Here is a 26,605-nt window from a genome sequence, read left to right as displayed (position 1 = left end):
TCCAGATTTTCGCTACTAGCAATAGAAATGCTATTGAATTTAATAGCGAAGATTGCATGAGGATGTCTCTTTAGAAAACATCAGTGTTTGACATTAAGCAGCTCAGAGGGGGGGGGGGGGGGTAAAATAAGCTTTACGCTGTGTTTTTCTATCTATCTATCTATCTATCTATCTATCTATCTATCTATCTATCTATCTATCTATCTATCTATCTATCTATCTATCTATCTATCTATCTATCTATCTATCTATCTGTCTGTCTGTCTGTCTGTCTGTCTGTCTGTCTGTCTGTCTGTCTGTCTGTCTATCTATCTATCTATCTATCTATCTATCTATCTATCTATCTATCTATCTATCTATCTATCTATCTATCTATCTGTCTGTCTGTCTGTCTGTCTGTCTGTCTGTCTGTCTGTCTGTCTATCTATCTATCTATCTATCTATCTATCTATCTATCTATCTATCTATCTATCTATCTATCTATCTATCTATCTATCTATCTATCTATCTGTCTGTCTGTCTGTCTGTCTGTCTGTCTGTCTGTCTGTCTGTCTGTCTGTCTGTCTGTCTGTCTGTCTGTCTGTCTATCTATCTATCTATCTATCTATCTATCTATCTATCTATCTATCTATCTATCTATCTATCTATCTATCTATCTATCTATCTATCTCTAACTGGTCGCCTAAAATGCTCTCGCGGCCGTTTTCCTTAGCTTTAGGAAGACCGAAATTGATATGGCATAACATGAGTATGACGAGAATAAGTGACATGTCACGACAAAAAGTCAGTTTACATGAGACGGTGTTGTAACTTTCGTGTCCTTTTGGTTAGATAGAGAAATTGTTATGGCACGACATGTGTGTATGTGAAGAACGTGACACTCCGTAATATGAAAATGATGTTGTAGACGTCGTGCATGTCATCAATTTCACGACATGGTTTCGGTGGTTTTTCGGCCTTTTCAAAAACTCGATGTACACCGAAATTGTCATATTATGCAAAACATAGGTTAACATAGACAGGTCATGCAGGGTATATTCCGAAATACACGGTGCATTAGCACGGCATATTCCAAAACGTAATTTTTGTTGTTATTGAGTCATAGACTTACATTTAAGATATAATATTTTGTGGGTATATGAGTATATTACATGCGCGCCGTTATGCCGGTGATTGCATATGTCTGCAACTGACGATTTGTTTGTTCAAGCAATGGCAAGATTCTGGCCAGGGAATATGAAACGTCACCGACTGTGCACATTCGCAGCGAACGTGATCTAAAAAAGACTAACTAGGTCGCGTCGACTGCACATGTTTTTTTTTGTTACTTAGTGTTTCTGCAATGGCTGCGTTCTTATAATATGTTAACAATGCATTTCACCTTTCTAAAAACCCTTACACCTGTTTTCACTTTAATGTGCGTTCCCACAGAAACAAGGAGGATGAACTGTCAGTTTTCTTAAATGAGTTTGTTTTCAATATCGACGTTTTAATGTTTACGGAGACATGATGTTCTGCAGCCACTGAAATTTTCAACCGTGATGTTCATCAAAGCTTCTTCCTTAATAGGCAACACAAGCCAGGTGGTGCTTTAGAAATCCTCGTGAAGAGTGAGTTAGAATGTGAAATTGATAACCACTTTTCCAATATATCCCAGGTCATATAGTGCTTCGCAAATTTTTATCTCGCGATTTTTTTTCACTGTCGTGTATAGGCCACCGAAGGGACAAATGCAAAATTTCATTGAATACCTTGAAAAGCTTCTCATTCATGTGAATTCGAAAAAACCAAAAGCCCCGCCACGGCGGTCTAATGGCCAAGGTACTCGGCTGCTGATCCGCATGTCACGGGATCGAATCCCAGCTGTGGCGGCTGCATTTCCGATGGAGGCGGAAATGTGGTAGGCCCGTGTGCTCCGATTTGGGTGCACGTTAAAGAACCCCAGGGGGTCGAAATTTTCGGAGCCCTCCACCACGGCGTCTCCTATAATCATATCATGGTTTTGGGACGATAAACCCCACAAATCAATCAATGAATCAATCGAAAAAGCAAAGCTAATTCTTGGCGGAGACCTAAATATTGATATCTTAAAATCTAGCCACAATACGGAAGCACTTTTTTTCCGCAGTAGAGTCATCTGGTCACGCCATCATAATAGATATGGCAACGTGCGTTACATCCCACACAGAGGCACTCATCGTCCTTTTTATTACAAATATATATACAGAAAGTTTGACATCCGGTGTCCTGAATTATAATATCAGCGACCACTTACTAATTTATTTGTTTATCAGGGGTGAAGGTCAACCTATGCACACGCGAATGAATGACGTAAGGACGGTACGAAATATCGTACCAACAATTTTAAGAGCCTTCTGCGCATGCCTTGAAAGAGAAAGATGGAATGACATCTAGCTATATTTAACAGCCGACGCTGTCTGCGAGGTTTTAATTTGTGCTTTCATACGTATATATCTCGAACATTTTAAAGAAAAAAATATCGCCAAAATGTAACAAAAGCCGGAAACCGTGGATCAACCACGAGTGTCTACGCAGAATAAAAAATAAAGCAAGATTGTTCCACAAATTTCTTAAGACCAGGTCACCAGAGGATCTCGATATTGACGAAAAAATACCACAATAAGCTGAACACTTTTCTAAAAAAAAATGAAAAGCGTTGTCTTCTGCATGATCAATTTATTAAATAGAAATGTAAGGTCAGTGCGCAGATGTGGAATAAGATCAACATATTGCTTAATCGCACACCAGTCTCGCCAGGAGTCACTGAGCTAAATCATCAAGGACATCACATTGAGGGGCTCGAGCTTGCTCAGCAGTTTAATAAATTTCTCGGAGATGTTGTGTCCGGTCCACGAAGGTCAAGTAGGACAAATCATGCTATAAACAGGAACCCGTCGAGCATGTATCTCGAACCAACCAACGAGGCCGAAATACGTGCTATATTTTACTCATTTAAAACAGCAAAGCCTGTGATATCGATGGCATAGAGATAATTCCAGTTAAACACGAGGTTAAACTAATAGCACCAGCATTGGCTTGTGTATATAACTTATCGACTACTTCAGGATGCTTTCCAAAACTGATGCAAGTAGCTAAAGTTGATTGATTTGTGGGGTTTAACGTCCCAAAACCACCATTTGATTATGAGAGACGCCGTAGTGAAGGGCTCCGGAAATTTCGACCACCTGGGGTTCTTTAACGTGCACCCAAATTCTGAGTACACGGGCCTACAACATTTACGCCTCCATCAGAAATGCAGCCGCCGCAGCCGGGAATCGAACCCGCGACCTGCGGGTAATGTAGCTAAAGTCAGTATGCTTTTTAAAAGTGGTGATAGAAATGACATGGTGAACTGTAGGCCAATTTCGATTCTGCTAATTTTTTCCAGGGGCTTGGAGAAGTTAATTTATAAACGGCCAATGAAACTCTGCACAAAATTTAACTTGTTTACTTCTTCATAGTATGACGTCCTCCCTAAAAGGTCCGCAGAAACAGCTCTCTTAAAGCAAAATGAAGTAATTCTGGAGTTTATTGAAAACAAGGAATGTTGCATAGGAGTATTTGTAGACTACTCGAAGGCGTTTGATCGAATCAGTCATGAAATACTTTTGGAAAAACTGGAATTATAATGGTATTTGCGTAATCACAGCTATTCTCCTAAAAACTTTCCTACAATATCGACGCCAGCGTGTGGCGATAAAAAACCACGTGTCTAATTGCCAGAACATCATCATAGGAGTCCCTCAGGGTATTATCCTGAGCCCAATATTGTTTTAATATATATTAGTAATATAACAACTATTAGCGACGCTCCAATTTATATTTTGTATGCGGATGACACAAGCCTTCTATTTAAAAGCAATGGCATACAGCCCCTCACCTTGGCGATCCACGAAATAATAGAAAAACTTAGCGCATGGAGCACTGCAAACTGTTTGTTAATGAATTCCGAAAAAGCAAAAGCTGTACTATTCCATGCGCGTCAAAGCCCGCTTATTTTAGAACCAATTATAAAGTTCGACAACCGTAAAACTGAAACAGTGGATACTGTAAAAACGCTACGAATACTTTTCAATAAAAACATGAGCCTGGAATCCCCGTGTTGGTTCAGTAATGCCTCGTCTAAATAGGTGTGTAGCTGTTCTAGCGAAATGTCGCTCATACCTTCCCGTGTCCGTAAAAGTTTTAATTTATAACACAATCTTATTATCGTACCTCAACTATTGTTTTTTCTAGTTTGGGGAAATACCACATCATCTAACATTAGCAAACTGCATGTGCTACAAAAGAAGACGTTGGGTCAAATCGCTAATGCTGATTACAATGCACACACTGCTGGTCTCTTTCGCCAGTTTAAAAATGTTCCCGTGCGCCAACTTTACGAGTTTTCTTTTTTATGTAGGCGCTACAAAAATGTGTGCGTAACTGCGAGCATGCATTTCTTAGCGTATCATCGCTGAAAACGGATACCTCTGTATATGCATTTCGCACCAAGGAGTACTGGTTCGTTTCATTTTGTCGTACTAAGCATGGACAGCAAATGTTACGTCATGCACTTGCAGTTCCGTTGAACAAACCGATTCTCCAAGATATTCATGTGGAACAGTGAGGCTTACGCAATATACGAGGGTATTTCATTTAATTATGTGGGTTCTTTGTTCTTTAAGTGGTGTTAGTGTTTCTCTGTATTTGTAATTATCAGCAAGCTTTTCGCCTTATATGGTATAACATTATAGGTTGACCTGCAATGTGAAACGGTTAAAATTTCTTGTTAATGTATATTGTATACCCCTTTTTGTGTGCTTTTTATTTGAGGGCTCGGGCGCTTCTCAAGTGAATCGATTTCCAATTTTTTCCCCGAGCCTTCCCTCATTATGATGATGCAAATAAATTTCAACAATCATGCGATCGTGAACGATATGTCATGACATTAATGCGTTGTCTGAAAGCCAAGCATTACGGTGTTTGCATCTCCTTGCTAATTGCTTCGCATTACATTGCCACAGTTCGTTGAACCTGTCAGATTATTATTATTCTCTCGTTTTTTTTTTCATTGCGTGTGTCATTGCGATTAAATGTCGTTCGAGGCGACCTCGTATAAGCCGCGAACACTACACCAGAAGCAATTAAACCACTCTCTCCTCCTAGTGGTAAAGTCCTAAAAAGACTGAGGCCGGGCCACCAAGTTTCCTAATAATGCATGCAGGAAACTCTATGGGCCACCACACGATTTTAGAAGCTTTTCTTCTGGCGACCTCGGTTGTCTCGAATCACCCTTCCGGCCCACTGCCGAAACCACACAGGGCAGCCCAGCAAAACGAAAAACGTGGACGAAGGCCACGTCGGATCAGTTACATGATCCTGTTAAGTAATCGAATGCAAACCGGCGTCGTGTTGGTGTCCCAATCCGAGCGTCTGCAGTCTCCGAGCGCGGAGTCACACTCAATAGCGTGTGGGGCAACAGGGCGTCTCTCTCCCTTTCACAAAAGCGACGGTGAGCCGCCAACGCGGGATCAACAGTCGACACCTTCGAGGTGATGCTCTGTGCGTGGTGTCCTTAACGGAAACTGCATTCAGCGGCCAGCTCCCGTTACAGGTTGTTTAGAGTACACCGAGTGCCATCCTGCGTGTGAAACTGCCAGCGAGGACGATGACATAAGCGTTCGATTGGTTTTGCTGCCATGTCGCAGTGCGGGGCAGAAAAAACTGGACCGCGTGTTTTGTTTACACCGTAGCGCACGACCTTCTTTATATCTGAAGGTGGCGGGATAACAGAGTCCCGGCCACGGCAACCGCGTTTTCGGTGGAGGAGAGGGTGCTTAAAGGTCATGTACTTAAATTTATATGCACGTTAGGGAACCACAGGTGTTCAAAATTTTCGAAGCCCTTCGCTACGGCGTCCCACATAATCATACCGTGGTTCTGGAACGTAAAACCCTATAACAATTATTATTAATTTTTAAAGCCTCCTTTATCACTGCTTCTCCTTGAACGAAGCTGCCATTTCCTAGAAAGGTCGGTGACGTATACGTTTGTCGTCTTCGCAATATATACAGTCAACTTCAGCATGTTCGTCGTCGCTAGCGAAAGCCTGTGACGTCAACAGCTGACGTACCAGCAAACACGGTACAGCAGAGAAACAAAAAATAAATTCGACAGATCCCACGTTACTGGGAATCGACGTTATGCGAAGCATGTGGAGGAAAGGTGACCGTGTTGGAATTTTTTTTATTGAGCGACATGTCATGAAATGACGCTAAATATATGCACGAATGTTGCACGCACAGACATGTGTTGAAGAGTTGCAGATGTTTATATAACCAGTTGTTTGCACTTTCGCAACGATGTCAACTGGAACATGCGTACTATAGCAACACCAGAAGCTGATATGAAGCGCTGATGCTCGCGAAGATGCTCGCCCTTGACACTACTACTTAAATCAACACTACCATTGACGTTAACCCGACGTGACGGGTGTATCAAAGGAGTACATATGCAATGTTTATAAAACTAGGTAGGCAGTACTGCAACCACTATTGATGTTTAATGAAGATTAGCGTCTATTTGAAAAGTAGTTCCGAGACCTGGCGTATAGCTTTGTGGTAGAATGCTTGACTGCCACGCAGAATGCTTGGGTGCGATTCCTGCAGAAACCCTGAAATTTATTATTTGCATTCGTTGAGGGGTCAACACTGCATATATGTGAGTTTTTTTTTTAACTTGGCAATGACATTTATTCTATGCCTTCATTGGGTCGACGCTGCCGATGTCGGGTATTGCGTAAGGTTCACGCGTTAAAACATCACGTGTGTTTTCTCGTCGTTCCTGCAGGTGTCAATCGCCTATGGCACATACCCGCATACCAACGGCACATACCCGCCCGTGGGTATGTGCCACTGTCTGGCGGGAATCGTTTGACGACGTACGCGACGGGATTGTGACAATATTCATGTATTGACCAGCGCGTCATATTCGTCAAACCATTTTACCTTCCCAAGCTGATTTTGGTTCACGCCAAGTTAAGGGGGTGGCCACGAGAGCACCCAAACATAAGCGGATAGATAGATAGATAGATAGATAGATAGATAGATAGATAGATAGATAGATAGATAGATAGATAGATAGATAGATAGATAGATAGATAGATAGATAGATAGATAGATAGATAGATAGATAGATAGATAGATAGATAGATAGATAGATAGATAGATAGATAGATAGATAGATAGATAGATAGATAGATAGATAGATAGATAGATAGATAGATAGATAGATAGATAGATAGATAGATAGATAGATAGATAGATAGATAGATAGATAGATAGATAGATAGATAGATAGATAGATAGATAGATAGATAGATAGATAGATAGATAGATAGATAGATAGATAGATAGATAGATAGATAGATAGATAGATAGATAGATAGATAGATAGATAGATAGATAGATTGCTCAATGTCGCCGATGTTCACTAAGAAATGCTTCGCATTTAAAAAAGTCGACAAGCGACAAGCCTTTACGGAAAGCGCAGCACAGCCATCACAGCGGAAGCTGGAATAGCACCATTTCTTGTTCTTGTTCACATATATAGTTCGTGGCACATACCCACTGTGGGGGATTGGCCAAGAATTTAGTGGTTTTATAAAATATTGTGCACTCTTAGAATAATGAAGATTATATGATAGAAAGATAACCGATGACCCAGGAAATTGTGGTGCTTGACCCAATGCTTATAATTATAGAAATAAAAAAAGGAATTATTTCTTAAATTACAGCAATATTCTGATTTTTATACGTATATAATGTTGTAGACACGTTAAGATAGTAATAAATATCAATTAGTCAACCCATTAGCTTCAATAATATAGTTCCGGACGGCCACGCACACTGTCGCACTGGAGAACCCAGAATTGGAAGCTCCAAAAGACAAAATAACAGGCACAGATAAATCCATACCAATTCCACGTAGAGGTATTTCTAAAATGGTCTTTCTCATTGTGTTAAGCCGCCAGCAGGCCAAAAAGAAATGATCTACTGTTTCCAGAAATAAAGAAAAAAACCTCTGCAAACTCTCTTGGGGTTCACAAGTACGCTTGCAAGGTAACCACTACTATATTAGTAAATGATTTGGCGGCTGGGTAAAGATGCCCGTGTTCCTTGAGCGTAATTCTGTTCAATTAATTTTAAGCGAGTAATCACAAAATTGAAATAAGCCACAAATGAGTTAGGCCACAAAGTTCTTTCGTTTTCTTTGCGAACGAAAAAAAAAGGGGGGGGGGGGAATAAACGATAGCTGTCACATTTTGGCTGATTGCACAGCTGATCATACGTAGCATCGAAGGTCGGGCGTGTTGGTTAGACCGGTTAGACATCGGAGGGAATACAGTGCAGAAGAAGACAAAGACAAGGAAAGTCCGGGAGTACCGCTGTGAACAAAATTCGTAAATGAATCAGGGTGGTTTGGATCGCAAATCTATAAATTATTATCATTCATTTCTTCTAACCATTTTATAACTCATTATATATAAAACTGATGTGAGGTGACTTCTAGCTGATTGTCCGTTTCTTGGCCAATCCCCCGGAGTGGAAGGGAACCATCCATACATATCGACTATAATCACCGTCATCGTCATCATCAGTGACGTGCACACAGTTTTGTGTGTGCGGCGCCATTCTGTGCATCCATATTTTTTTTAAGGTGTCTTCCATGCGATGTTTATTACACGTCAATCAATAATTCAACAAATCGTGGGCATATCACTGCGGTATACTTCGCGGTGCGTCGTTTGGCAGATGTGCTTACTCTCGAAAAGTTCAAAGTAACTTCGTAAACATGACAGGTACAATTGTGTCTTCTACCAAGTCCCTTCTGCCTGCGTAATGTTGTCCATAACTATATAGCCTCTTGCGGGAACTGTCTGACTTCACCCGTAATCACTGCGGCACTTTAACTTTGTCACTGCCAACGCTAGTCACAATATGGACAATTAGAACCGCAGCTTCTTGCGGGACAATATCACGCTGTAATTTTCGAAAGTACACCGCACGCATTTGTGTTTCCTTTCTCGATGAAGAGTAAGGCGGTGAGATACCTGAGATGTCTGACACACTAGTAGATAAACACATTCAGGGTGGTACAGATACATAGAAATATAAGCACCCAAGTATGCGCAATTAAGCTCATAAAAAGTGAAAGAGAACATCTAGCCAAGCCCGTAAGAGCGGATTCCCGAGCATTTCTGTCTTTGTCAGCGTTAGGGTTACCATAATCACATCGCTTCTTGCACGACTTCCACTTCCATATTCAAGTTCCAGACACTGTCGGTACACTTAATTTTTTTTTTCAGGGATACGAGCTGCCGAATAAGTTCCTGCCACATGTACTCCCACCAATTTTCATTCTTTTCACTACTCTTGCATGACCATGGAGCCACTTGTGACTTTTTGGTATGGGCAAGTGTACTTTTTTAATGTTACTACAGGCTGACTCCAAATTACTAATCGTTCCGTTGCCAATCCACAGAACATTTCTTTAGTCACATTTAGGTTGCCACATTATTATTATTATTATTATTATTATTATTATTATTATTATTATTATTATTATTATTATTATTATTATTATTATTATTATTATTATTATTATTATTATTATTATTATTATTATTATTATCCTCTCAAATAATGAACTGCTACCGCATTGGTTTGACGTGCACATCATTCGTTTCTGACAGGGTTTTTTTTTTTTTTCGTGCTTACCTCTTGAGCCCCACTTGCGCTGTTCTGCATGCGCACCGCACCTCTAATCTTCAGCCAAATAAGCGCTATTCCTTGCTATTGCGCTATTTTGTGTGCAAAGCCCCGTGTAAACAGTTGTACGAAACGCTGCACTAGTATGCACTGCCTGACACGACTGATCACGAGAAGTCGGCGTTTAGTAATGCCGCACCGAGGCGCAGACCGCGAGCAGACCTCTATATATGGTCATGATCTCGAATACACGTGTACGTGGCGATCAGCGGTGCAGAACGTCGCCGGCGCATAACGCAAGTTGCCCGACAGCGCGTGCTATGCGCTGCTCGCGCAGTGCAGTGTTCACTCAGGCGAGCAGCGAAAGCATGTATCAGCTCTGCTGACATGGTTACAACCGGATTTGTTTACGCAAACCTCACATGTTCGAGTGCGCGACTCCACGCGAATTTCTCTTGTGACCTTATTTAACTTAGATCGAGACGAACAAAACATACATGAAAAAGAAAACAAAAAATACCATTGCAGTATAAAAACGAAATCATGAAATGTAGAGAAACTATATATATATATATATATATATATATATATATATATATATATATATATATATATATATATATATATATATATATATATATATATATATATATATATATATATATATATATATATGCTGTGTACTTTAATACTTTAAACTGAAGCGCCACACACTCTACACTTGATGTGGAATGCTGGAAGAGACCATACTCTGAGACTGATCGTCAAACGAATATGTGACGCGCTTAGTTTGGAGAGTTTTATGGGGCTTATATCACGAAGAAAAACGTCCTGGAAACAAACCTCCGTGCCTATTGGATGTGCTAAATTACAAAAGCTTGGCGGAATCTGAATGTACTTACGACACCTGTGATTAAATGACGTAGTTTGTTAAATGAACGGTAAGGCGATTGAGCACGTGTACGTGTGTGCATCCATACTGTGAACTCCCCACAATTTCTTTTTTTAGCACCCCTTTCTTTCCTTCCACAGTGCATGGAATCCAAGTGTGTTCAGCGGTTCAGATATCTATCTATCTATCTATCTATCTATCTATCTATCTATCTATCTATCTATCTATCTATCTATCTATCTATCTATCTATCTATCTATCTATCTATCTATCTATCTATCTCTGTACGTGAGCATGTGTGTGTGTGTGTGTGTGTGTGTGTGTGTGTGTGTGTGTGTGTGTGTGTGTGTGTGTGTGTGTGTGTGTGTGTGTGTGTGTGTGTGTGTGTGTGTGTGTGTGTGTGTGTGTGTGTGTGTTGCCGATGTAACAAGTGCATGCGTGCGACACTGCCTCTCTCAATATTTCTTAACAAGTGCTCGAAAGCGGTATATATGGAGCGAGATGCACACGAGGGAAAGGCAGATAGGTTAACCAACTTTAAAATCCTTCACTAGAGGGAGGCGAAAAGGAGAAATAAAAAACATGAAAGCAAGGGCGAGGAGAAAAACAGGTGTGCAAGAAGGAGAAAAGAGGAAAGGGCATGTATAGGCTAGCGATCGTTCGATCGGGCCAACGATATGCAGTGAACATTTTGAATTGTATATGATTTTTTTAGGTTATCGGGAACACATCATTGCGAATTCTCGAAACACTCCGCGCTTAGCTGGAAAATCGGGTAGCGATTCTGCAAGGTCAAGTCTGCTCTCGCTCTCTTTGCTGGCCTCCGGCATTTCGCTCATCGTGGCTAGGGAACGAGGCGCGCGCTCTTTTGCTCCCGAATTTCCCGAACACGCGGCGGCGGCTTTCAGCGCAGCCTTTCCCTTGCTCCCGCATTCTGCGGAATTACGCGAGCGCGCCACGACCGCTTCCTCGGCGAAGCCGTCCATTTGTTCGCGTTTTTTACGTCGCTGCAAAAGGTCAGAGTTGAGCGTGCGGATTTGCGGGAGCGCGCGGCCGACGCTCTCTTTTGTCCGAGCGCCGCCGCTCTGCCTTTCTCCGCACCGCGCTGCCCGTGCACGGCGGCGCGACAATCGTTTGGTGTGCTTGTAAATTCGTGCATTTGTTCCGGCTCGACACCGGCGAACGTCGCTTTCATTAGCCTCCTGCCGTTTACTGTGTCGATTGCAGTCGTCTCACCTGCGCAAGTGCCGGACACGGTTTGCTTTTTTTAACCTTTCTACGCCCACTGCCTTCCTCCTGCCTCTCTCTTTCTCTTTCTGAAGTCACGTCGAGTGCTGTCAAGAGTTAGCTCCTCGAATTCATTGCGACGCCATTCATCTTCTGCCTACCCGAATGTTTCCTCCGAACATATTTATCAGAAGCATTTTGCCATACGTAGGTTCGCTCCGTATCGTTTCCCACTGCTCCGACGAACTTAACTGCCGTCGTCGCTTTAGGCCGATTGCTAGGCACTTTCGCTTGCGTTAGCACTCGGCGACAAGTGCACACTGTTGTGTCGTTTAGCGTTTTGCTTGTTTGAGCCACTGTAACGCATTTCCTCCGCGAGTAAACTCGGAGCTTCTGAAAGGGCATAGGTTCCTTCCTACGCACTCTGTTCTTCGTGAAGCGATTTAAGATTTTTTCGAAGACGAGCATGCCAAATGCCAAAAGCGGCTTGATAGAATGTTTGCCTCTTTACTTTTTGTCATGCCAACAATTCTCTTTACCGCCTCATTATTTTTGTATTTTATTGGATATACAAATTACCCCAATGCACTGTTTAAGCTAAACAGACCGTCTTTTCATTGGTCAAACTTTTAATTTATTGACACTCTCGTATTTTTTATATTTTTTACCGACAGCAGATGTTAAGCACTCATTCCTATAGTCGTTCTGTAGCCTTTATGAACCACGATCTCCCCAAATCATGATGAGTCGACCCATAATTGGTGGTGAATAAATACTCTTGCTTTAATAAAATTTCCTTTTTTAGTACGCCTACAAACAATGATTTTGAATAATTCCACGCAGTCAATGCAAGACTCGCTGAAGTATGTATATGAATGTACCGAATCGATGCTTTGCATTAAAAGCGAAACTGCGTCTTATCTCGTTTTGCTTTCAGTAACTTCTGAGTATCTGCACTTAAGATGAACAAGTTAGTGTTATCAAATAAACCATGCAGTGTGGTACAATTTATTACATGGTATCGGTACTGTCTCGTCGCCACGTTAGCTCAGTTGTAATTGGGATACACGTCCATGTATTAATTCCCCCGGGGGCAATAAAGAAGAAATCAACAAAAAAAACACATGCGCGGTACTTCAATTCTCAACTCTCTGCCAATAATAACGCTCTCTTCTTCTCAATTGACAATCAGATTTGTTAAATCGGACTTGGCACTTTGGCAGCTAGCTTCGTACTTTCACCTTCGTACACTGTGTGTAAAGAGAGAGGGGAAGAGGGGATGGAATGCGTAAAAGGTAATGAGGAGAAATAGCTCGCAGGTCCACTTCGTCATACGACTGCCATACTTTCTTTTGCAAGCGAAAGCGATTCTCCATTTATATCACTTACACTACGCAAACTCATTCGTCCACTCGGCTCTAAATGTTTTACGAACCTCGTCGATTCATTCCCGTCTATTAACAATTCAGCCACCGCTCAACACATGCGCAGCACCCGTCTTTCCTAGTTTCCTTATCCCTTCTCTTCCCGCATACGCCACCACTGCCGGCATTTCCATCATTTTTTTTCTTATCCAGCCACTAAGAGAGGCAGGCGCCTTTGGCATAGCGCCGCCGGGCAGATAAAACTCTCATGGTTCGCCGAGCAAGACCAGGAGTCGTTGACATTTCGCCGTACCTGCGCGCGCAGCGTCCACGCAACTCGAACCGCGGTCGTCGAGGACGTTGTTCGCGCGGTCTCTCTCTCTCCGCTTTTCGGCTTCTTCTGTCAGCACGCGTGTCGCACGGAAAAGCGCTCCCGAAGCCGCGCTTTCCGCCATTCGAAGTGCGCGCTGCATGTGACTGAAATTTAAACAGACTGTTTTCCAGCATGGATGGAGTTTGTTAGGGGAACACTTGCTTATTATTCTTTGCTTTGGATGTCATTAATAATGTCTTGTTGGATTTGTACATTTTAACCATTTCCTCCCTGATTACGAGACTCAGCTGTACTTCGTCGATTTGGTTGTTGTTATCAATTTCTAGTTTGACATATTGCACAATGTACTCCATTGTGTACACCTCGGTACACAACCTGTAATGGCCTGTAATGGCCTGCGAAAGTCTTACAGTATTTGACAAATAAATAAATAAATAAATAAATCATACAATCACAGTCTCTTATGCATACGCTCAAGCATTGAAGGCAAACGCTATGATTTTTTTTTCATTTTCACTCGATGTATTGATACCTTCCCGTCCCACTTCAAAAGCTGCTAGCGGCTCGCCTTGTTTTGTGCTGCCCCCTTATTGGCCCACCCTCTAGCCGAGTGTAATGTCATGTGATGACGTCATGTGGTGACTTCATAACGCGACGATGATATTTTTTCGCATCACTCGAGTTTACTACGAAGGCGCCGATTGTTAACATTCGGCTTAAGGCTTTGAAAAAATGAGGCCTTAAAAAAAACTGATACGGTGCGTTTCCTCAGTAGGCACGGCAAAATTATATGTACGTGAAGACATTGTAGGTCGCACAACGAGGCCTCTGCGCTCGACATAATTGTTTTCTCGAATTATGGGATCTGTTTTTTTTTTTTTTTCGTCGATAGCTCTCACTGGGCTTTTTTTTCCCTCTTCTCCGTACGAAGCATGCAAATTTAATATAGCAGAGCTCACACGAAAAGCAAACGAGAATTCAACGTTGCATGATGCTTCTTTTGAGGATATGCAGTACCCGTGTGCGTCATTTTCGTGTCGTTCGTTCCCTATAGGAGTTAAATAAAATTTTGGTGCTTTATATTCACAAACTTCTTAATCTCGTCCACCCACCTAGCTTTCTGGCTTTCCCTAACCCTCTTGCCTACTCAGTGTGCGTCAACATGTTCCAAGTCATCAGCATTTGTGAACCCAACGCGTGTGCGAGCTCTCCTTTCTCTAATTTTTTTTTTTCCATCTTTCAAACTTCCTCATCCCTATCCCCAGAGTAGGGCAGCACACCAATCGCTCCAGACTGGTTAACATCCTTGCCTTTCCTTTTCCTCCTGTTCCTCCTCCTATCAATCCAGTCTGTTACCCTTAATAGCCAGCGGTTATCATGTCTACGCGCTACATTAACTTGCCTACGCGCTAATTAACTCCACACTGGACCCACAGCTCTTATTCGAGCTTCTTCAGCTTTTATTTCGTTATCCAAGAGAATTTACAGGTATAAATGTGATGATGATTTATGTAGCAGCCAGTGTAAATTCAGTACGTTAATTAAGTGATTTTAAGGTGAAGGTAACGTCTACACTGCAACATACCTAACTGCATATGTATTTACGCTATGCAACCAAACAAATGAACATGATTGATTGATTGATTGATTGATTGATTGACTGATTGATTGATTGATAAACTGTTCTAATACATGCTGACTTAAGCCTCTGGGCCAGTGCATGAATCACTTGCATGCTGCTGGTATAGTGCCACCGACTCAGCGGCTTTTTGTGGAACTCGTCACTTGCCTTCCATGACGTTTATTCACACATTCAGCTGAGTTGATTCTTCAAGACGTCACATTGCATCTTACTTGGTTGTCTCGTTTGATTCCTGAGTTTTTCGTACAATTTACTGATGCGTCAACTGCCTTTCCGCACCGAACAACCAAACCATAAAAATGTGGATGGACATTTAAAACTGAAGAATTGCAGGTACGTATTAAACAAAACAGAGCCAGGTATAATGCGGGCCACCAGAAACCTTGCTTGATGGTCTTTCGTCGCACTTACCGGAACGTGTAAGGTTAAAGCCCGCGCACTCGTTTTATTAAATAAACGCGCGAATGGATGAGTGCCCTCTTTCACCTATCGCGGGGCTCTCTCGACCGCTGACATTTGCGCGCGGCGCACTCGCACTTGTGCCACGTTGTTTCGGCGCCCCAATCGCTCCATTTCTTTTCCTGCTTTCCTTTTCGTTCACGTTTCCTTCCGCAGAACAAGCAAAAACAGCCGCTATTCGCGATGTCGCATTGCGACAAACACGTGAACGCGAAAGCAAGAAAACTGATTGATTGATTGATTGATTGATTGATTGATTGATTGATTGATTGATTGATTGATTGATTGATTGATATGTGGGGTTTAACGTCCCAAAACCACTATATGATTATGAGAGACGCCGTAGTGGAGGGCTCCGGAAATTTAGACCACCTGAGGTTCTTTAAGGTGCACCCAAATCTGAGCACACGGGCCTACAGCATTTCCGCCTCCATCGGAAATGCAGCCGCCGCAGCCGGGATTCAAACCCGCGCCCTGCGGGTCAGCAGCCGTGTACCTTAGCCACTAGACCACCGCGGCGGGGCTAGCAAGAAAACTGAGAGGAAGCACACGAGTTCGCCTGCTGAACGTTGGACGCAATTAAGACGCCGTGACGCTTTCGTATGTCACGGGGGTACACACTGCGCAATGTTAGATCATCGCTAGGGCTGACTGCTGGGAGTCCGTTGAATATTCCTCTGGGAAATGTGGCATATATACGATGGCTCAATGACAAACAAACAAACAAAAAAGCTGGAGGAGGTGAAAAATTCTAAACATCTCCCTTATGCAGTCATTGCTCCGAAATTTCAGCACTTTGTCCGGACAGCCAAGATTACATTTACTTTAGGGCCCCGAAGGAGCCCCTCTTTGCAGGGAGCGCATCGAGAATTCCCTGAAGAGGAGTTTTATTCCGTGATCAAGAATCCACTCCGACTAAAACAGCTCAAGGCTGTCCAGAAGGCCCACGAGGCAGCGGCCTCTTCGTTCCATGCTTGGTAGCCATCGGCGATCCTCCCCTTGAAAACAAACGTGGATTCCTTCGGTGTACCTAAATGAAGTTTGTTTACTTTTACCTATCTGTCTGCGTTATATGATTTTACTCTGACGCAGAAGATGCAGAAGCACGGTGAATTTCAGACTTCCATCTCCGTTCGTGAACTTCTGAATTATTAAGAAAAACTGGAGGGATCCGAGCTAATTTCTCGGACTATCAGTTCAGTAGCACTGATCATCCACTAGGCACACAATAATAATAATAATAATAATAATAATAATAATAATAATAATAATAATAATAATAATAATAATTGTTTTATTTCCATGAACGATGGAGGAGACTGCGGCTAAAAGTTGCTTCAGACACTTGACAGAAGGCCCGCAGCTACCTCTACAATTATAACCTCAACCCAGGTGTGAGGTTATAACGCATTTACAACCCTGGCTATTTTTGTATCACAGGCCCAACTACATGGGCAACATAAAATGCGCATAGACAGCACACGTGCATCTGTCCTGTTTCAAGTACCTGCTAAGTCTATGCAGTTGCGCCTGTGCTCCAACACACCGGACTTTATGTTACTTATATTGCAAGTAGTAACAAGACAGAAGTTCGCGAGAAGATTGAAGATTATAGCGATGAGGAGACGGGGAATCTCGCGTGAGCCATTTCCATTCCCTGTTCAGCAATTCCACATCGCTTATATATACAGCAAGAACACATTCCAACTGTACTGCATAGGGTTTGACGTCCCTATGTGCACTCTAAAAGGTGAGAGTCCTCTTTTCTGGGAGTTCTGAGCTTTCACTTATATGGCTCTCTTTAACAAGACACGTAAACTTCATTTTGAGGTTTTTATACTCTCGTTGGAGAGTCCTAGAATTCAAGAGAGAAAGAGATAAAGTCCGATAATTTATTATAAGGCAGAGAGATTGGCCTGAGCTATAGTACGTTCTATAGCCTGCTGCTGTACACAGGGGATAAGAGAATAGAAAAAAGAGGAATGATGTGGACAAGGAGAGGTGGTGCGTATGTACGGTAGCCACTTAGCCCAATACCCTACAGCTTAGTATCCTGTCCAGTGCTTTTGGTAGAATATAGAACAGCTCTTGTAGCAGTTTTTGACACTGTTCGGTCGCACATTGCTGACAAGATGTAACTTTCACTAAGCGGTGTTCCTCAGATGCCTGCCAGCGTTGAAGTTAGCATCTTCCTTGGCGTCAAGTATAATGGGCAGTCACAAAATATAGAGTTAGCGTTTGTCTCTTAAAGAGAGTCATATACATGCCAAGGCAAGAGTCACAGGAAAAATCTCACGACACGTGCTTTCTTTTACAGCGAAAGCTGTTATGAGATCACAACTCGGGTCACGCGCAGCGCCATGGTTGTCCGCCGCCGCCGCTGCCACCGGTGTCCGTAACCACTGTCGCACGAAATGAGACAAAAAAATAGTACCAAGAACACAGTGGGGCTCAAACCTGGGTCCGCTGCGCCCAGTATTCTACCACTGAGCCACGCCGGTGCTTGGGACTTGTTCGCAAACTTGCGTTAGGCAGGCTTGATGTTAGAAAATGAATCGCGTCAATGTGAGTAATAAAGCGTTTTAGAACTGTTCTGTGAAAGAACGACCAGGCGTAACGAGTGGGTCATCGAATGATCCAACCTATCACTAAAGCTTGTTCTTGATCACCAATTAACTGTGGTGCGTACCCGCTTCAAGCAAAATTCCTCATCGTCGTCAGCCACTGCATGAACAATGGGCAAAAAAGTGTCTAGAGGATACCACGCCGCTTCTCAGAAGAACGACGAAGCATACCATAGCGAGATCCGGCCTACTACCTAGAAATTAGTATTAATAATGCCGTAGTGGGTACCCTGCAAGTGTGCTTGCAGCAGTTACCCAATGAGTGTTTAAAAAAAAAGGCTCTGAAAGGCCGCTCTTCTATAGCTTTTGCAGTGACTGTGCCGCGCCTTCCGCGCAGGCCTGGCGTCATTTGGTCTGCTATTTCGTCATCAATGCTTCCAACATTTGTTACCTTATACCAATCTCCTGGTGATTTATCATAGCCTGCCTTGTATTCATTTCTGTACTGTAGACGTCTTTGGCGCTTTATATTCAAAACTAACTTAAATTTCCCAATGTACTTTCCAGTTCACAGTTCACACGAAGCGAGCGTTCGTTTCATTTGACAGATAGGAGCATCGAAGCGCGCAGAAAGCACCGCTTTGGAAGATGTAGGGTGCGCCACGCCGCTATATACGACAGCGGAATGCCGCTATCTGCTGGCGATCACATATGCGTCCTTCAAAGATCCCTTCTCTAGAACACCTCCCCGCATTTGCCCTACAAACCACACATCCTTGTAGCTGCTTTACTGCTTGTGCGGCCTTCCATAAAAGCTTACTAGGAAACCTGCTAGTATGTATAAATTCTGGTATTCCTGAAGTCGTATCCTAGGACACTTGACTATAGGTTATGATGCAGCCCACAGTTGATTCCCGACCTCGGGGATCTTGATAGCGGATATCCACTTATCTTCATTGTATTAGTCCGGCCCCATAACGAAGGGAAACGCCAGAACATGTGGTCTGAGCTAGCGAATTCGTTGCAGTGCCTGCAGGAACTATTGCGATTAATGTGGGGAGGAATTTTATACATTAAAGAAGTGCTGAAATACGAAAATGTCTGCGATAGTCAGAAAGTAGATGCCTGCACTCGATTTACTTTCTTGCCGTCTAGTTTTATTATAAGTGGTCAGATGATCCTGTTCTCCGCAACTGCGGGACGGAGTGGACCAGCTCATTCATGTTTGCGACGACGACGACGACGACGACGACGACGACGACGACGACGACGAAGAAGAAGAAGAAGAAGAAGAAGAAGAAGAAGAAGAAGAAGAAGAAGAAGAAGAAGATAATGATGATGATGAAGAAGCAACAGAAAATTGTTCGCTCACGCACACCTGCTATTTAAGAAGAAGATGATGATGATGATTTTGATTTTTATGAAGAAGATGATGATGATGCTGATTATGATGATGATGATGATGATGATGATGATGAAGCAGAAGAAGGTGAAGCAGATGATGATGAAGCACAAGAAAAAGAAGATGATGATGAAGAAGCAGAAGAAGATGAAGAAGATGATGATGATGATGAAGCATTGTTTGATTGATATGTGGGGTTTAACGTCCCAAAACCACTCTATGATTATGAGAGACGCCGTAGTGGAGGGCTCCGGAAATTTAGACCACCTGGGGTTCTTTAACGTGCACCCAAATCTGAGTACACGGGCCTACAACATTTCCGCCTCCATCGGAAATGCAGCCACCGCAGCCGGGATTCGAACCCGCGCCCTGCGGGTCAGCAGCCGAGTGCCTTAGCCACTAGACCACCGCGGCGGGGCATGATGAAGAAGCAGAATATGATGAAGTAGATGAAGATGATGAAGAAGATGAAGCAGATGATGAAGAAGATTGTGAAGAAAAAGAAGAAGAAAAAGAAGAAGAAAAAGAAGAAGAAAAAGAAGAAGAAAAAGAAGAAGAAGAAGAAAAAGAAGAAGAAAAAGAAGAAAAAGAAGAAGAGGAAGGAGAAGAAGAGGAAGAGGAAGGAGAAGAAGGAGAAGGAGAAGGAGAAGGAGAAGAAGGAGAAGGAGAAGGAGAAGGAGAAGAAGGAGAAGGAGAAGAAGGAGAAGGAGAAGGAGAAGAAGGAGAAGGAGAAGGAGAAGGAGAAGAAGGAGAAGGAGAAGGAGAAGGAGAAGAAGGAGAAGGAGAAGAAGGAGAAGGAGAAGGAGAAGAAGGAGAAGGAGAAGGAGAAGGAGAAGGAGAAGAAGGAGAAGGAGAAGAAGAAGGAGAAGAAGAAGGAGAAGGAGAAGAAGAAGGAGAAGAAGGAGAAGAAGGAGAAGAAGGAGAAGGAGAAGAAGAAGGAGAAAGAGAAGGAGAAGAAGGAGAAGAAGGAGAAGAAGGAGAAGGAGAAGAAGGAGAAAGAGAAGGAGAAGAAGGAGAAGAAGGAGAAGGAGAAAGAGAAGGAGAAGAAGGAGAAGAAGGAGAAGGAGAAAGAGAAGGAGAAGAAGGAGAAGGAGAAGAAGGAGAAGAAGGAGAAGGAGAAGAAGGAGAAGAAGGAGAAGAAGGAGAAGGAGAAGAAGGAGAAAGAGAAGGAGAAGGAGAAGGAGAAGGAGAAGAAGGAGAAGAAGGAGAAAGAGAAGAAGGAGAAGGAGAAGAAGGAGAAGGAGAAGAAGGAGAAGGAGAAGAAGAAGGAGAAGGAGAAGAAGGAGAAGAAGGAGAAGGAGAAGAAGGAGAAGGAGAAGAAGGAGAAAGAGAAGAAGGAGAAGGAGAAGAAGGAGAAGGAGAAGAAGGAGAAGAAGGAGAAGGAGAAGAAGGAGAAGAAGGAGAAGGAGAAGAAGGAGAAGAAGGAGAAGGAGAAGAAGGAGAAGAAGGAGAAGGAGAAGAAGGAGAAGGAGAAGAAGGAGAAGAAGGAGAAGGAGAAGAAGGAGAAGGAGAAGAAGGAGAAAGAGAAGAAGGAGAAGGAGAAGGAGAAGGAGAAGAAGGAGAAGAAGGAGAAGGAGAAGAAGGAGAAGAAGGAGAAGAAGGAGAAGAAGGAGAAAGAGAAAGAGAAGAAGGAGAAAGAGAAGGAGAAGGAGAAGAAGGAGAAGGAGAAGGAGAAGGAGAAGAAGGAGAAGGAGAAGAAGGAGAAGGAGAAGGAGAAGGAGAAGAAGGAGAAAGAGAAAGAGAAGGAGAAGGAGAAGGAGAAGGAGGAGAAGGAGAAGAAGGAGAAGGAGAAGAAGGAGAAAGAGAAAGAGAGAGGAAAAGGAAACGGAAAAGAAGAAGACTTCTTGACCTTCTCCTGATTATTGACTGATTCTTGACCGATTCCTCGGAGTGGGTACGTGCCATTGTTTTCGAAGGAAAAACGAATAAACAATCCTATCAAGGTTAGCTTTGTATGGTTATGGTAGGTGGTACCCGTATTTCAGGGCCTCAGTTGGCAAAAGTAGAGCGCTTGAATTTTATCGAACCTTTCTTAGTTTAGAGTAGATTACTCTCGGAGGGCTGGTCATCTTCGCTATATTAAAGTCATTCCCGGATTAACGTACCCAGCAAAATAGTGGCTTCGTACTTGTGGGCATCCATTACTCGCAGATATTACTTTCAAATTGACCCGCCACGGCGCTCTAATGGTTATAGTGCACGACTGTTGACCAGCAGGTCGCAAAATCGAATTGCGGCCGTGACGGCGTAGTTTTCGATGGAGGCGAAAATGCTTGAGGCCAGTGCGCTTAGATTTAGGTGTATGGGCGGTCGAAATTTGCGGTGTCTCTCGTTATCATATCGTGATTTTGGGGCGTTAAACACAAAAACCTTATTATTACTTTCAGATCACAACTCCTTGTGAGCAGATACGGCCTCCTTTTGTAATATATTAGTTTATCTTACGAAGGTCGGCATCTCTTTTATTTCATCAGTTGAGTATGGTTATTGTTATCCGGGACAGTTAGCTGTAATAAAAACCTTATTTGACCATAATGTTACTGGACAAGTGGATGCACGGGGCCCTCAGCACATGAGTGCACTGATGACTGGCCTTTGTGGTTCACTGGGCTTGGTCCAAATGAGTCAGCTGGCTCACGGGATTGCTGCTAAAGCCAGGTCTCCAACCACTTCTTGCGATATGTGAGCCACAAAAGCGAATAATTTATGGTCTGAAACCACAGTTTGCATTTCAACGTGATGAGCGCGAGCGTTGGCCGTTCCTCGTACCACGAACATTCCGGGGTTTATGTGACGTCTTCTTTGTAGTTTAGGGTATATGTTCGTTTGCCTCGCCGCGGTGGTCTAGTGGCTAAGGAACTCGGCTGCTGACCCGCAGGACGCGGGATCTAATCCCGGCTTCGGAGGCTGCCTTTCCGATGGAGGTGGAAATGTTGTAGGCCCGTGTGCTCAGATTTGGGTGTACGTTAAAGAACCCCAGGTGGTTGAAATTTCCGGAGCCCTCCACTACGGCGTCTCTCATAATCATATGGTGGTTTTGGGACGTTAAACCCCGCATATCAATCAATCAATCAACCAATCATATGTTCGTTTGTATTCCACGCAATGTTCCAACTGTTCTGCTCAAACATACGGATGTGGAATGATGTACCTATGTGGCTATCCTTTTTGCCTTTCTTTCGAGTGTGGCGTGGAATTTTGTAGGGTTGCGACAGTTGCTGGTGCGAGAAAGCCCGTCGGCCCTTCCGTTACTCTCCCGTCTCGCATCAGCGGGGCACCAAACTAGTGAATCCGGATTCAGAAGTACTTTCCTGAGGAGTCTCAACACCGTCGTTGGTCTCGTATCAGCCTGAAACGTGTACGGCAACCTAATTGCGAGACACTGATAACGAGGATCGAGTCTCTTTTTTTGTTATGCGCATCTTAGCGCCATACCAACAGTCGCCATTACGGCCATACTGACTGATGGGGGTCTCATCGATGCGGCTAAGGTTGCACCTCGGCATCGTTGCTGCAATGGTGTAGCGTTTGCAATACATTCTACAGAAGACAGTTTAGAAGACGGATGGCTGTTTACCACAGGCATACGCAGGGTCCCTCATTAAGGAAAGCGAAGTTTCTGTAGTGTCGGGGCCCTGACTTGCGTCTTCCTGGGCGATTCTTCGTCTTCCTGGACGAAGAATCCTGGATTCTGCGTCTTCCTGGACAATCGGAGACAAAAAAGGCGATTGCTTGATCCCCAATGGTGTTAGGTAACAGGTAGGTCACCTCTCCAGCCTGTTAAAGTCTTGAGGGGTAGCCAACCTGATTAAGTAGAGCTTTGTCTTACTCCGTAGGACGGTTAACAAAATTAGAAGGCTTGAATTTCATCAGACCACTCCTCGGTAACAGCTGTTTACTTCTGGCCCGCTGGTCATGATGACCCAACGCATTGATGGTATCGTACTTGTGGACGTCCATTACTCGCAGATATTACTTCCGGCTTATTAGGTGCAGCGTTATTAATTTGCGATAAGACCGGGATTACTCTGCTTGTGGATTTGCAGGAGACAAAACCGTATTGCTCGGGGTCAAGTATTTAGTTATTGAGAAGGAATTACTTTATTTGTAATTGAACAAGATTTTCAAAATGTGTGCCCTTAATATTCAGGACATATCAGGTCTGTAACTGTTTCTATTATTAGATCCCCAACTTTTAAATAACGGTGTCACCTTAGCAACCTTAAGTCTGCCCCGATAACAGTTCCGGGCGAAAGCGTTGTTGAATACATGGCGAAATTGAATGCATAAAATACCAGTGTTCCTATATTTGATGCAAGTGCATTAACGCCATCATGTCAAGGAACCTTGTGCATTGGCAAGAACGGCTGAAAGGTGATAACAACGCAGCCTCAGCGATATAAATTACCGCGGAAGCCCTTACAGCGGTATGATAAACCATTATTACTGCTTCGGGTGTCGTGATAGTACAGTGTCGAGAATCAGTGTGACCGTACACCCCGCAGTATTTAGTTACGGCGCAGCGTTCATTTGTATCCATCGTCTCAAGGCGAGCGCCGTTGCATCATCACGTGATGACAGAACTTGTGAGAACGCTATGTGCACATGCACAGGATGCTAATCCACAGAAAATAGTAAAAAAAATATCTCAAATATTGTGAGCTATAGCGGAGCGAAACAAAAGCGTTATATTATTTTTTTTCTGTTAAAAAATTTGTTTTGGGGAGAAAATATTTTAAATTCAAATGCTAAAAATACCTGTTACGTGTCACATTAAATTGATCAAGGAACGTACACACTTTAAGCAGGTCCAGCGAGAGCGATTTCAAGAAGCAGTCCTTCCGGATAACCACAGCGGCGTTCGTCTTTCTCCCACAATCAACAGGTAGCATGCGCGACGCTCCTAAACGTTCGTAAACGCCTGCCTATGCAGTCCACGAACGGGCTCTCTTCGCAGGCGCGAGGTATGCGTTACTTTAAAACTGCACGCCGCAAAAGCAAGAACGTGAACGAGAATGTCCTTAACATTAAGAAAATATGCGTGCTTCGTTGAGCGAGTTGTTACATCCTCAGCAGCTGGAAATGTGTCAGAAATTCGCAGTGGCGAAACAGCCCCAACTTCTAAAAAAACATCACAGCATATCCACGGAGTGAATGGTGATGATTGGGGCAAAGCTTCGGAGGTTTTATCGCTAAACTCTGAATCCTCCGTCCATCCGTCCGTCCGTCCGCCTGTCTGTCTGTCTGTCTGTCCGTCCGTCCGCATCTGCGGAGTGAGTCATCGAACTATATAGGCGCCCACGTATCACGACCTTGGAGGAACAAACCCGGCTTCAGGAGCTTCACCCCTAAAAAATTACGACGTTCTCGACCTGAATGCTACGAGTATCTGGTGTCTCAAATTACTGAAATTCGCCATTGTGTTGGCAAATAAAGGTGTGGTGTATGTTGCATGGCTGCCGGTGTACTATGACATAGTTTCCGAATTAACCTCCTCACCAACACTGAAGTCCTCGTCACTTTCATCTTTTCTAATATAATAATGCTGAACAGTTTCAACCTAAATTATCAGTGATGAACGCATCTGGGCCGGTCTAACTTCGAGTCCATCTAAGTAAATCTCAATTATAGATCGCCAGTGCTGGAGCTAGCTTCAAGTACCCTTACAAATACTCTTCATTCGTTGTAAATGGCGGAATTCCACATTTCTGTATCAGTTATGCTCAGCGCACAGCGCAGATGTTGGATTCGTTGCATGCTACAGTATACAAGTAGGCAACACGTTATAGCCGCAATGACACGTGAACCTCGGAATTCATGCATGTATACGTCGACCCTTACATTCCCATCCCTGGCCACTTCAAAAGTAGAAGTGCTAGCCATTCACGTGGGACGCAATATGTAACCGATGCAATATATAGTTACGTTAATACGGGAAACGAACATTGCGCAGAGTACCGGGAACATTCCATGCATTATATTCGGTCATGTGTACATAATTTATTATGTACTTTTTGCTTTGTAAAAACGTGCAACTTAGAATGTTAAGGTTTTCGTTTGATTTAGGTTTGTAAAGTGCAACAGGCGGTCGGCAAGCATCGTGCGTGCAAAAGCGAAACACTGGTTTGCATTCGAGACGACTCACCGCCTGCCGACGTCTTCCATGTAGGTCTTGAGCGAGGTCGCATCGCCGTCAGCCGCCTCTCCCGCCGCTCCTGCCAGCGTCAGTGACGGGACCGGAGGACCCGGTGCCCGCCGGGTCCCCGTCTCTGGGCCGCTCGCCTCCGCGGCCGTGCTCTCCGGGAGCGCGGCGCGGTCATGGCGCACTCTCGCTTCTGCGGCGTCCGCCTGCCTGGCAGACACGACGTCTCCTTCGCGACTCGAGAACCGCGCACCGCAATCAGCCGCCCCTCACCGCCGCCCGCGCCACAGGTACACCGAACAGCGCTGCGCGGACTCCGCCGCCGTGCCGTAGTCGCGAACGGCCGCTGGCTCCGAGCCTCGGCTCCGAGCTACGTGCGGAGCCCGTCGCTCTTGGGTGCACTGTCCGCGGCGCGCGCGGCACGTCGTCCTCTTAGAGATCCATCGCGGGCTTTCGATGCGTTCGAAGGCGCGCGTGTTAATCCGGCGCGCCTGACCGGCTTGACGCAGGCGGCCACTGACACGAGGGTTTCGTTAGCGCTTGCAGCTGGCGTCACGCGCCAACTCTATCGGCCGATGGCGCTTCGCCGCCGACTGTGGGAAGGCTGCGTCGCTCAGCTCCGCGCCAGTGCGCGGAAGAGGTGGGCAGTGGAGGGAACGTAGTGGAGGGAACGCGTGCTCGGGAGATGGCAAGAAGCGGCCGGGAAAGTGGCGCCATCTACTGCGCGGAGAGTTTTCGCTGCGCAGCAGCACGACTCGGACTGCTTGCTGTATTCTAGCCGCTGTACTTGCAGGGAGAAGTGGGAA

At 44.1% G+C, this 26,605-nt stretch overlaps 1 protein-coding gene across 1 annotated transcript in view; it reads right to left on the bottom strand.

Moving 5' to 3' along the window:
- The window catches only part of LOC119186509 (uncharacterized), an 80,715-nt gene extending 54,415 nt beyond the window's left edge, over positions 1-26,300 (bottom strand). Inside the window, exon 1 of the mRNA XM_037435066.2 lies at positions 25,803-26,300. Within this exon, the coding sequence (XP_037290963.1) occupies positions 25,803-25,822 (20 nt within the window). The 5' untranslated portion in view covers positions 25,823-26,300. The remainder of the gene's footprint in view (positions 1-25,802) is intronic.
- Positions 26,301-26,605: the final 305 nt, after the last annotated feature.

Source organism: Rhipicephalus microplus, chromosome 1 (genome assembly GCF_043290135.1).
Source record: "Rhipicephalus microplus isolate Deutch F79 chromosome 1, USDA_Rmic, whole genome shotgun sequence".
NCBI classification, from domain to species: domain Eukaryota; kingdom Metazoa; phylum Arthropoda; class Arachnida; order Ixodida; family Ixodidae; genus Rhipicephalus; species Rhipicephalus microplus.
The sequence above is the reverse complement of the archived record's forward strand: the minus strand, read 5'-3'. Positions and strand labels throughout refer to the sequence as shown.